This window comes from Entelurus aequoreus, linkage group LG07, assembly GCF_033978785.1.
Source record: "Entelurus aequoreus isolate RoL-2023_Sb linkage group LG07, RoL_Eaeq_v1.1, whole genome shotgun sequence".
Classification (NCBI taxonomy): domain Eukaryota; kingdom Metazoa; phylum Chordata; class Actinopteri; order Syngnathiformes; family Syngnathidae; genus Entelurus; species Entelurus aequoreus.
Window position 1 is genome coordinate 16,704,894 of NC_084737.1, and position 13,986 is coordinate 16,718,879.

At 41.6% G+C, this 13,986-nt stretch overlaps 1 protein-coding gene across 2 annotated transcripts in view; it reads left to right on the forward strand.

The window, feature by feature from the left end:
- Positions 1–13,661, forward strand: part of LOC133653448 (sodium- and chloride-dependent GABA transporter 1-like) — a 28,424-nt gene extending 14,763 nt beyond the window's left edge. For both annotated transcript variants that reach the window (XM_062052713.1, XM_062052714.1), the window contains exons 7-15: positions 665–799; positions 873–976; positions 3,816–3,940; positions 4,012–4,124; positions 9,701–9,832; positions 9,896–9,998; positions 10,180–10,280; positions 10,425–10,592; positions 10,656–13,661. In XM_062052713.1, coding sequence (XP_061908697.1) covers positions 665–799; positions 873–976; positions 3,816–3,940; positions 4,012–4,124; positions 9,701–9,832; positions 9,896–9,998; positions 10,180–10,280; positions 10,425–10,592; positions 10,656–11,102 — 1,428 coding nt within the window. In that variant the 3' untranslated portion in view covers positions 11,103–13,661. The remainder of the gene's footprint in view (positions 1–664; positions 800–872; positions 977–3,815; positions 3,941–4,011; positions 4,125–9,700; positions 9,833–9,895; positions 9,999–10,179; positions 10,281–10,424; positions 10,593–10,655) is intronic.
- The last annotated feature ends 325 nt before the right edge of the window (positions 13,662–13,986 follow it).

The window sequence follows — 13,986 nt, forward strand, 5'->3', positions numbered from 1 at the left end:
ATCATTTATATATAAACTCTCAGACTGCGTGGTCGGTAGTAGTGGGTTTCAGTAGGCCTTTAAACTTCAGTCGGCTTCCTCACCATGGATTTCAAAATAAGAGACGGTCTCTGCTAATCAAACCCTGGTCTGATTCCAAGCTTTCTGCGTGTGGTTCCCAAGGCTGGATTGGTAGGTTGGGCTGACAGTTCATGTCACGTGACTGACAGTTCATGTCATGTGACCGCGGCCAATACCATTAGGCCTGGTCACAGAAATGCAGATTTCCTCTGCACGTCTTGCAAAGAAATGTTTTGCAGGGCGTCATGATTGGCTCTTGTCCTGAACACATCCACAGTACGCATGGACGACATTGATAGATTGATCCATTAATTGATTGATTGATTGACTGATTGTAGGGAAAATAAGTGCTTTACTTTTGCATAATTTTCATTCTGTGTCATTTTCAGAAGAATAATGTTGCCTCGTTAATTTCCATGAGTGAAGTAACAAACATGACCATCAACTTCCAGTTCAGAACACAATCTAGTTCAGACTAAATCATCACTGCAGGTTGCAGCCATTCTGTCTCTCTACTGCGTTTAATGATGAGTCAACAAGAAATTGATTATTATGTCACTGAATGAATCTTTTTGTAATTTTTGGCTTTCATCAAACTTCTCAGGTGGTGTACTTCTCGGCTACTTACCCTTACTTCATGCTCTTCATCCTCTTCATCCGCGGAGTCACCCTCCCTGGTGCCAGAGAAGGAATTATCTTCTACATCACGCCTGACTTTGAAAAACTGAAAGAATCGGAGGTAACGAGTTCAGACTATGAGAACACAACCAGTGTTGCTCTCGCAGTCTAGATGTTTGTGCTCCTCTTGTCAGGTGTGGCTGGACGCAGCAACGCAGATCTTTTTTTCCTATGGACTGGGATTGGGCTCACTTATAGCTCTAGGCAGCTACAACCCCTTCAATAATAATGTTTACAGGTGAGAACCTACCCACAAATGTCAGCTGCAACCGGTTCAATAATAACATTTACAGGTAAGAACCTACCCACATATGTCAGCTACAACTTTCAATAATAACGTTTACAGGTAAGAACCTACCCACAAATGTCAGCTACAACTCTCAGCTGAATCAAAGTAAAGTCAGAATATTACCAAGAACACCTTGACTCTCAGCTGAATCAAAGTAAAGTCCAAATATGACCGAGAACACCTTGACTCTCAGCTGAATCAAAGTAGTCCGACTATGACCAAGAACACCTTGACTCTCAGCTGAATCAAAGTAAAGTCCAAATATGACCGAGAACACCTTGACTCTCAGCTGAATCAAAGTAAAGTCCGACTATGACCAAGAACACCTTGACTCTCAGCTGAATCAAAGTAAAGTCCGACTGTGACCAAAAACACCTTAACTCTTAGCTTAATCGATGTAAAGTCAGACTATGACCAAGGATACCTTGACTCTCAGCTGAATACAAGTAAAGTCCAACAATGACCAAGAACACCTTAACTCTCAGCTGAATCGATGTAAAGTCTGACTATGACCAAGAACACCTTGACTCTCAGCTGAATACAAGTAAAGTCCTAAAAAGACCAAGAACACCTAGACTCTCAGCTGAATCGATGTAAAGTCCGACTATGACCAAGAACACCTTGACTCTCAGCTGAATACAAGTAAAGTCCTAAAAAGACCAAGAACACCTAGACTCTCAGCTGAATCGATGTAAAGTCCGACTATGACCAAGAACACCTTGACTCACAGCTGAATCATTGTAAAGTCAGACTATGACCAAGAACACCTTGACTTAGCTCAATCAAAGTAAAGTCCGACTATTACCAAGAACACCTTGACTCTCAGCTGAATCAAAGTAAAGTCTGACTATGACCAAGAACACCTTGACTCAGAGCTGAATCAAAGTAAAGTCCGACTATGACCAAGAACACCTTGACTCTCAGCTGAATCAAAGTAAAGTCCGACCGACAATGACCAAGAACACCTTGACTCAGAGCTGAATCAAAGTAAAGTCTGACTATGACCAAGAACACCTTGACTCAGAGCTGAATCAAAAAAAAGTCTGACTATGACCAAGAACACCTTGACTCTCAGCTGAATCAAAGTAAAGTCTGACTATTACCAAGAACACGTTGACTCACAGCTGAATCAAAGTAAAGTCCGACTATGACCAAGAACACCTTGACTCTCAGCTGAATCAAAGTAAAGTCAGACTGTGACCAAAAACACCTTAACTCTCAGCTGAATCGATTTAAAGTCCGACTATGACCAAGAACACCTTGACTCTCAGCTGAATACAAGTAAAGTCCAACAATGACCAAGAACACCTTGACTCTCAGCTGAATCGATGTAAAGTCCGACTATGACCAAGAACACCTTGACTCTCAGCTGAATACAAGTAAAGTCCAACAATGACCAAGAACACCTTGACTCTCAGCTGAATCGATGTAAAGTCCGACTATGACCAAGAACAGCTTGACTCTCAGCTGAATCAAAGTAAAGTCTGACCGACAATGACCAACAACAACTTTACTCACAGCTGAATCAAAGTAAAGTCCGACAATGACCAAGAACCCCTTGACTCTCAGCTGAATCAAAGTAAAGTCCGACTATTACCAAGAACACCTTGACTCACAGCTGAATCAAAGTAAAGTCCGACTATTACCAAGAACACCTTGACTCACAGCTGAATCAAAGTAAAGTCTGACCGACAATGACCAACAACACCTTTACTCGCAGCTGAATCAAAGTAAAGTCCGACAATGACCAAGAACACCTTGACTCTCAGCTGAATCAAAATAAAGTCAGACTGTGACCAAAAACACCTTAACTCTTAGCTTAATCGAAGTAAAGTCCGACTATTACCAAGAACACCTTGACTCACAGCTGAATCAAAGTAAAGTCCGACAATGACCAAGAACACCTTGACTCTCAGCTGAATCAAAGTAAAGTCCGACTATGACCAAGAACACCTTGACTCTCAGCTGAATCAAAGTAAAGTCGGACAATGACCAAGAACACCTTAACTCTTAGCTTAATCATTGTAAAGTCCGACTATGACCAAGAACACCTTGACTCTCAGCTGAATACAAGTAAAGTCCAACAATGACCAAGAACACCTTGACTCTCAGCTGAATCGATGTAAAGTCAGACTATGACCAAGAACAGCTTGACTCTCAGCTGAATCAAAGTAAAGTCTAACCGACAATGACCAACAACAACTTTACTCACAGCTGAATCAAAGTGAAGTCCGACAATTACCAAGAACACCTTGACTCTCAGCTGAATCAAAGTAAAGTCCGATTATTACCAAGAACACCTTGACTCACAGCTGAATCAAAGTAAAGTCGGACAATGACCAAGAACACCTTGACTCTCAGCTGAATCAAAGTAAAGTCCGGCAATGACCAAGAACACCTTGACTCTCAGCTGAATCAAAGTAAAGTCCGGCAATGACCAAGAACACCTTGACTCTCAGCTGAATCAAAGTAAAGTCTGACCGACAATGACCAACAACACCTTTACTCACAGCTGAATCTAAGTAAAGTCTGACCGACAATGACCAACAACACCTTTACTCACAGCTGAATCAAAGTAAAGTCGGACAATGACCAAGAACACCTTGACTCTCAGCTGAATCAAAGTAAAGTCCGACTATTACCAAGAACATGTTGACTCTCAGTGTGTGTACTGAAGGACACCAAAGAGGATCGTGTGTGTTTTGGAAACAATCTGTACCCTCCAGTTTCACTTGTTCATGGTCCTCATCCCAGCCAGTCTGAACTGGACATATGTTTCTTTCCTCAGGGACTCCATCATCGTGTGCTGCATCAATTCCTGCACCAGCATGTTTGCTGGCCTTGTCATCTTTTCCATCGTTGGCTTCATGGCGCACGTGACCAAGAAAAACATTGCGGACGTAGCAGCTTCAGGTAACCTGGGCTCCCAGGTCAGAACTGCTCTTCTCATCGCTTCTGATGTGCTTTTACCCTTTCCTCCCCAGGTCCTGGTCTAGCGTTTCTGGCCTACCCAGAAGCCGTGACCCAGTTGCCCGTGTCTCCACTGTGGGCCATTCTCTTCTTCTCCATGCTCCTCATGCTGGGGATCGACAGCCAGGTAAAGGCTCAAGGGCTGACCTAAATATTGCAACGCAGGTACAACATGTCGCCCCCTGCTGGCCGCACGACAAGATGGCAATTTGCTTTTGGTGGACAGATAGTGCCCACTTTGTGACTTTGGCTGTCAAAGATGTTTAATGCAACATGATCACCTGTAAGTTCCTGCAGGTCTGAGATCATCCATGGCTATCATATTTTGTTATATTACTCATAGCTTTCATATGTTGTTATATTACTCATAACTTTCATATTTGCTAGTATCACTCATACTTTCATATTTTGTTATATTACTCATAACTTTCATATTTTGTTATGTTACTCATAACTTTCGTATTTTGTGGTATTACTCATAAATAAATGATAAATGGGTTATACTTGTATAGCGCTTTTCTACCTTTAAGGTGCTCAAAGCGCTTTGACAGTATTTCCACATTCACCCATTCACACACACATTCACACACTGATGGCGGGAGCTGCCATGCAAGGCGCTAACCAGCAGCCATCAGGAGCAAGGGTGAAGTGACTTGCCCAAGGACACAACGGACGTGACTAGGATGGTAGAAGGTGGGGATTGAACCCCAGTAACCAGCAACCCTCCGATTGCTGGCACGGCCACTCTACCAACTTCGCCACGCCGCCCCCTACTCATAACTTTCATATGTTGTTATTTTACTCAAACCTTTCATATTTTGTAGTATTACTCATAACTTTCATATTTTGTGATCTTACTCATAACTTTCATATGTTGTGGTATTACTCATAACTTTCATATTGTGTTATATTACGCTTAACTTTCATATTTTGTGTTTACTCATAACTTTCATATTTTGTGATATTACTCATAACTTTCATATTTTGTTATGTTACTTATAACTTTCATATTTTGTGATATTACTCATAACTTTCATATTTTGTTATGTTACTTATAACTTTCATATTTTGTGGTATTACTCATAACTTTTATATTTTGTGGTATTACTCATAACTTTCATATTTTGTTATATTATTAATAACTTCCATATATTATTATATTACTCATAACTTTAATATTTTGCGATATTATTCATAACTTTCATACTTTTTATATTACTCATAACGTTCATATTTTGTGATATTACTCATAGCTTTTATATGTTGTGATATTACTCATAACCTTCATATTTTGTGAAATTATTCATAACTTTCATATTTTGTTATATTACTCATAACGTTCATACTATGTGATATTACTCATAACTTTCATATTTTGTTATATTACTCATAACTTTCATATTTTGTTATATTACTCATAACTTTCATATTTTGTGATATTACTCATAGCTTTTATATGTTGTGATATTACTCATAACCTTCATATTTTGTTATTTTACTCATAACTTTCATATTTTGTTATACTACTCATAACTTTTATATTTGTTATGCTGCTCATAACTTTCATATTTTGTAGTATTACTCAAAACGTTCATATTTTGTTATACTACTCATAACTTACACTATTATAAACATTTAGACTATTTTACACATATACACTATTAAACACGTATACACGATTATACGTTACTGTTACACATTATATACACAATTATATATAGTGTGTATGTTTATAATAGTGTATAGATGTATAATAGTGAGTATTATATATATGTATATATATGTATATATATATATATATATATATATATATATATATATATATATATATATATATATATATATATATATACACACACATATGTATATATATATGTATATATATATATATATATATATATATATATATATACACACACATATGTATATATATATGTATATATATATATATATATATATATATATATATATATATATATATATATATATATATATATATATATATATATATATTATACACACTATTATACACGTAAACACTATCATAAAACAGAACAGAAAGTGAAGGTGCCATAATACAAGGAATGCAACAGGAAGTAGAAACAAAATCGGAGTACCAGGACAGGAAATGATAGAAAACCCAGAAAAATAGCGAACCAAATCAAAAGTGTCAAGTGGGGTCTCATAACGGACTCCAGAAGTTATTAAGCAATCCCAGACATCAATTAAAGTCCAAAAACAAGGGGGGGCAGATGGAGGGTCACTAAACATGCACCCCAACCATGACGAGACAGAGGGTTAGCCACCAAGTCCAGGCCATGAGTCCCCACAGGCAGCGGACACGCTGTGGGTGGCGTGCCGCTGCAGCGGGCGTAAGAGGAGGTGACTGAGCCCTGGATGGAAGCTCCATAATTGTGGGGGACTACACCCAGGTCCTGGGTATTGCTGCTGTTGGTGTAGAGGGCATCTATGAAATGGCCAAATCTGTGGCTGACGAGGAGGAAGACAAGAGTGAGACGTGCGCTCTGGCACTCAAGGAGTCTTGCACAATGGTCTTGGGTGCCGCTGCTGTTGGCGAGAAGGATAAGCGCCAAACCAGCTCTTCTGCATCTAGAGGTCATCAGCCTGGACTGTGGAGAGAAGCGGGGCTGTCGTCTCGAGTGGATTTGTCAGAAGAGACCGTCAGAGACTGACATCACCCTCGAGCGGACTCGCCGGGACAAGAAATAATGGTGGCAGCATTGTGGGTGATTTCACCGAATAAAGAAAGAGCCATATCCCCCCATCGCCTTTGAACCTCAAGAGACGACTTCAACATAACGCCAAAAGTGCAGGGAAGGAGCTGGAGGGTCTCAAGTTCCGCCAACTACGGCCGCCCTGCCAGAACAGATGTCAGGGATGGGTAGGAGGGAGCTTGGAGAAGGGCTGAGGAACCAGTCCACGCAGCCACCAAGCCAGGGAGCTTGTCCATCTTTTCTGTCTTGCCTCTGGTGAGGGCGGTCACATTTTTTTGTCCTCCCGTCTTTTCCTTGCTTGCACTCTTTTGTCTTGTCTTTTCTAAACTTTTTTTTTTTGAAGCCTCTTTCTTTGCGCTGTCCTCCAAATCTAAACATCAGACATGGAATTGATTAGCTGGAGTCTCGACTCAATTGACAAAATCTTTTCGATGAGGAAAAGAGGTTCTGGGGGAGGTTCTGGGGAGCCTGGCTGCCCTGATGGAACCATTGCTGCGGGGTACATGAGAGATTCCTGGGACAAATGGAGAATCATGTGCCTCTCAGTCCTTTCCATCGAGGACATGGAAGACATCTACCTATTTGGAACCATGATCGCGTGGCACCTGCTGATTGAGCTTGGCATTGCTCTGGTGTATCGTAAAATTCGTAAGACGATGGCAGCCACTCAAGGAGCCCAAAGGCTGTTCGTCGCAATGGACGGATTGTGGGGAACACAGTCTGAGGCGATTTCTGAACTGAATCGCAAGATGGATCACATCATGGAGAAGCTTGCTGTAAAGGAAAATTTGGATATGAGAGCAGCCAGCATGGACGAATAGAACAGGCAAGGCATTGTATTGTCTGCTCGAGAAAAAACAAAAATCCTTATCTACGATTTGACTCCCCCGAATGGCCTTGAGGACAAGAACAGGTAATCATCCCCTGAGGAATTTCAGAGATGGACGCTTTTGACCTCCCTCCTTCCTCAACGACACCTGGAAGTCAAACTTTGCTTGCATTGCATGCAGAACGACCCTGGGCTTATGAACACAACTCCACCACACCCAAAGACAATGGGCAGATACACAAATACACTCCCCACTCCTACCCCACGCCTTCACCACTGCTTAATTCCCCTTCGGGGTGATGGACGGCTGAGTAGCGCTTTATAGCAGCAAGCCGGCCTCCAGGGTCCCAACTCCCCCCCCCCTCCCCCCCCCCTCTGTTGCGAGTTGTTGTGATTATATATAACATGTTTATGTGTGCTATGGCAAATGAGGTTTTTTCCCTTGGACTCAGTCTGGACCCCCTCCCGAGGGTCCAGCCTTTGACTGATATTTTTTACTCTTCCCCCCTTTCCCAATATCACCTTTCTCCCATATTTTTTAAGGAGCGCGGTAAGTGGCTGATCCGTTGGCGGTCCCGTCTTGTCTCCCTCTAACGTATGTCTGCTCTTAGTGGGACCGTGCCGAAAATGTAATTTCAGTTCTTATGTGTCTTGTGCATGTTAAAGAATGGACAATAATAAAGCATCCTGAATCCTGATAATGATGGCCCGCTCTGTATCAAGGCCCTCTTGACAAACAGCTCGAATAACACTTCTCAACCAGCTATTGCAAGAAATTTAGGGATTTCACCATCTACGGTCCGTAATATCTTCAAAAGGTTCAGAGAATCTGGAGAAATCACTGCAAATAAGCGGCAAGGCTGAAAACCAACATTGAATGCCCGTGACCTTCGATCCCTCAGGCGGTACTGCATCAAAAAGCGACATCAGTGTGTAAAGGATATCACCACATGGGTTCAGGAACACTTCAAAAAACCACTGTCAGTAACTACAAATGGTCGCTACATCTGTAAGTGCAAGTTAAAACTCTGCTATGAGTGCACATTTCAAATTGTTTTTGGAAACTGTGGACATCGAGTCCTCCGGAACAAAGAGGAAAAGAACCATCCGGATTGGTATAGGCGCAAAGTTAAAAAGCCAGGGTAACTGACACATTGGTGAAGGCACCATTAACGCTGAAAGGTACATACAGGTTTTGGAGCAACTAATGTTGCCATCCAAGCAACGTTATCATGGACGCCCCTGCTTATTTCAGCAAGACAATTCCAAGCCACGTGTAACAACGAGTGTGGCTTCATAGTAAAAGAGTGTACTAGACTGGCCTGCCTGTAGTCCAGGCCTGTCTCCCATTGAAAATGTGTGGTGCAATATGAATCCTAAAATACCACAACGGAGACCCTGGACTTAACTTAACTTAAGCTGTACATCAAGCAAGAATGGGAAAGAATTCCACCTGAACAGCTTCAAAAATGTGTCTCCTCAGTTCCCAAACGTTTACTGAGTGTTGTTAAAAGGAAAGGCCATGTAACACAGTGGTAAAAATGCCCCTGTGACAACTTTTTTGCAATGTGTTGCTGCCATTAAATTCTAAGTTAATGATTATTTGCCAAAAAAAAAAATTGTTTTTCTTTTGGAACATTAAATATCTTGTCTTTGCAGTCTATTCAATTGAATATAAGTTGAAAAGGATTTGCAAATCATTGTATTCTGCTTTTATTTACGAATTACACAATGTGCCAACTTCACTGGTTTTGGGGTTTGTAGAACCAAAATAGGAGCACCAGTAGAGGAATTGATCCAAAAAACAGGAAACTCGCGAACAAAGTCCAAACTGTCAAGTGTCCATTCATCCATCTTTTTTTGACCGTTTGTCCCTGGTTTCAGGAAATCAGTCCAAAAATATTGTTTGTGTGACAAACACAAGAGATGACTCAAAGCAAGCCTCCTGGAAAGGTTCAAATATCCATTTTCCGCGATCACTGTAAAGTATACAAAGAAGGCATAACGAGTTATTGGAAGAGTCATAGAAGTAAATAATGTTTATTATGGGAAGAGTGATACAAAAAGCATGTTTAATTGTTGAAAAAGTTACGAAGTGATAATTACAAAAATGATCTTTTACGTTTGATTCTGCTTCAGTTCTGCACGGTCGAGGGCTTCATCACTGCTCTAGTGGATGAGTTCCCCAGAGTGCTTCGCGGCAGACGAGAGATCTTCATCGCCGTGGTCTGCCTGATCTCTTACGTGATCGGACTTTCCAACATCACGCAGGTAAGTCTTTGTCCCAGAGGTGTTCCGATACGATGTCAGGCTGAACACGTCGTCTGCCATCAGGGTGGGATCTACGTCTTCAAACTGTTCGACTACTACTCTGCAAGTGGAATGTGTTTGCTCTTCCTGGTCTTCTTCGAATGCATCTCCATATCATGGTGCTACGGTTTGTGTAGCTCTTTTCTTCGACTTACTTCCAACCAATGAAGTTGAGAAAGGAGAAACTTGACCCTGACGGTGGTAACCTCAGCGTCTTCATGCCTTGATGTTGTTCTTGTTGAACGTGTGAGGTAATCATGTTTGATGACGTGCAAAATTGAAGCAGATGGTTTTTTTTTGCGCGGCAGGTGTGAACAAGTTCTACAACAACATCGAGGAGATGATCGGCTACAAGCCTTGTCTGTGGTGGAAGTTGTGCTGGGTGGTGTTCACCCCTCTCATCGTCGGTGTGCGTGAGCTCAGTACACTTGACGTGAAAAATTAGGCAATGTAAAAAAATCCATATTTGCTGCCGGCGGCCTCGTCGGTCTGAGACGAGGTTGCCGCCAGTCGTTGGTGTCCCCATGCATCAAGTGTCTTGTGTCTCCCACAGGGCGTGTTCTTGTTCAGCGCCATACAAATGGTTCCTCTCACCATGGGAGACTACGTGTTTCCAGGCTGGGGTCAAGGAGTGGGCTGGCTTATGGCATTGTCCTCCATGGTGCTCATACCTGGATACATGATCTACATGTACCTCGGACTCAAGGGCACCTTTAAAGAGGTAAGAGAATTTGGGTGTCTGGTTCCCCTTAATCTTATATGACTGATTCTGTTTCCGACCCAGCGACTGAGGATAATGTTCCAGCCACCCGCAGTCGTCAGGCGGCCGCAGGAGAACGGTCCTGAGCAGCTGGTGGAAACCAACGCTGCCAACCTTTCCAGCCCTGCCAATCCAGCTCCTGCCAACCTCGCCAGTCCAAGCAGTCCGACTGCGGTCAACGTAACCAGCCCAGTAGCGCCGGCAAAACCCATTTCGACGCCTGCCGAGCCCGCCGCTGCAGCTGCTAGCCCTTTGAACTCGGCAACAAGTCCCACAATCGTGACCACCATCACTACCGCCGCTACCACCACTGCCAGCGCCAGCCCAGCCACTGTTACAGCCATCCCTGCCGTCCCCACCGCAACAACAGTCAGCCCGACCAGTCCTCCGCCAAACCCAGCTAACCCGACGGAGCCAGTTAACCCAGGAACTGTGACCGTTAACCTGACCAATGCCGAGGCCAACTTGTAGACAACCAAGAACCCCTCATGGAGCATGTAGACAAAAGAGAACATTAAAAGGACTTCCAAGATTTGAATTGATTCACCTACCTCCGAGGGCAATACGTGATCCAAACGCATTTCATTTTCCTGCCGACGATGTCTCGTTGTTGCTTTGCATTCCAAAAAGACTGTTAGTGTCCGTACATCTGATCTAAAAAAGCTGTAAAGATACTGTGTCATACTGTGAGAAAAAGAAAAAACTACTTAGACTAGAGATCTGTTGAATATCTTCATGAATCCAGTGTTTGAATATAGTAGAAGAAGAAAAGTGGGCGGTCTGATGGTGGATGTTTACTAGACCTCACACTTGTCTCCCTCCCACAACGCTGCTCTCTGGGAGACCACCATGGAGGTCAGGGCGCAGACCTGGAGCTCCTGAGAAGCACAAAGCCAAGAAGAAGTCCATGTTTAATCGGACGGAGGTCTTCGGTCCTGTCTGCTGGAACGGAGACTCTTTTTTTTCTTCCTTCCTTTTGCAGTAAAAAGAAAACTTTGTGTGATGGAAAAATTTGTAGAATTCTTTTTAGGACGTTTTATACTCTCTTCTTGATATGATGGGACCAAAATCACTAGGTAGACAAAGCAAAAAAAAAACTTGGTTGGCAGAAGCACAGCAGAGTAGCACGAAGTAGTAACAAAGTACAGGGTTAGATCCAGTCCGACATCCACTCAGTCCTGTTTACGTCCCGCATGCTCTCCTCAGGAACATCGGCGAAAAAAGTCTGAAACTCCGGACAAAAAATGAAAAATGAAACGGCCTTAAGCCAAAAGAGAAATTTCAAGCTTTGTACATGACTGGCAACAAAAAACACCAACAACTGGCAACAAAAACACCAACAACTGGCTACAAAAACACCAACAACTTTGTCTTTTCGTACGTGAATGGATCAATCCTCGCTTGATCAACACGTATTGATGAATATGTATCGATCAATCGTAGCTTGATTAACACGTATTGATGAATATATGCTGATCAATCTTAGCTTGATCGATACGTATACGAATAGGTATCGATCAGTCCTACCTTGATAAACACGTATTGATGAACACGTATCTATCAATCCTAGCTTGATTAACACGTATTGATAAATACAGTATGTGCTGATCTAGCTTGATCGATACGCATTGATGAATGTGTATTGATCAATCCTAGCTTCATAAACACATATTGATGAATACATATTGATCAGTTCTAGCTTGATGAACACCTATTGATGAATACGTATCAATCAATCCCAGCTTGATCAACACGTATTGATGAACACACGTTGATAAATATGTATTGATCAATCCTCGCTTGATCGAAACGTATTGATGAATATGTATCGATCAATCCTAGCTTCATCAACACGTATTGATGAACACATATTGAGGAATACGAGTTGATCAGCGAGGATTAATCAACGCGTATCGATGAATATGTATTGATCAACCCTAGATTGATGGATACGTATTGATCAACCCTAGATTGATGGATACGTATTGATCAACCCTAGATTGATCGATACGTATTGATGAATACGTATTGATCAACCCTAGATTGATGGATACGTATTGATGAATATGTATCGATCAATCCTAGCTTCATCAACATGTATTGATGAACACATATTGAGGAATACGAGTTGATCAGCGAGGATTAATCAACACGTATCGATGAATATGTATTGATCAACCCTCGCTTGATGAACACGTATTGATCAACCCTAGATTGATGAATACGTATTGATCAACCCTAGATTGATGGATACGTATCCATCAACCCTAGATTGATCGATACGGATTGATGAACACATGTTGATCAAGCTACGTCTGATCACCACGGATTGATTATGTATGTAGACGTAGACGTGCGGGCCAATCAGCAAGCTGCCTGTTTGTGTTTGTGTTGTGGTTGCGTTGCCCGTGCTTTGATTGGCCAGACGTTAGCAAGGTTGTCAGCACGACGCCAGGCAGCTAGCGGCGGAGAAGCGGCGGGTCCGAGCGCGAGGCGAGCGAGCAGAGATGTTTATGTCCTGTGAATTTGTATTCTTTGTAGAAAGTGACTCAAGCACAGTTTTCTCTGGAACTTTGTCGTAAACGTGTGAAACATGTACGTGTAAATGTGTGTAACATGGAAGTTCATGTCTCAATGTTGCTGCAATAATCCTTTGGTCACACAAGCACACGTCTTGTAGAAGATGAAGGTGTCCGTTTTGTACATGTCCGACATGATGTAGACATGCTGTGTATTAATGGTGTCCATGATAAAGCACGATTGTTATGTTCTACTCAAGACTGAAGAAATAAACCACTTCGAGAAAATATGACAACAAAGTCTTTCAAGTAGCATTCCGACGGTTCGGTAAAACAAACTTATTGATCATGGATTTCTACTCCATAGGTGATCATGTTCGATCACGTTCATGCACAATAAGGTGTTCCATTAAAAATGAACAACTACGTGTACTCTTGACTTGTGTACTTTTCTTGGACTACTACAAGTGTGACGCAACCGAATAAGGAAAGGAAAGAAGATAAACGTAGGCTTCACTTTGTCTGATTGAGCACATGAAATTGGCTATAATATACATCATATATATGAAATAGGCTTTATTATACATCATATATATGAAATAGGCTATATTATACATCATATACGAAATAAGCTATATTATACATCATATATATGAAATAGGCTATATTATACATCATATACATGAAATAGGCTATATTATACATCATATATATGAAATAGGCTATATTATACATCATATACATGAAATAGGCTATATTATATATCATATATATGAAATAGGCTATATTATATATCATATATAGGAAATAGGCTATATTATACATCATATATATGT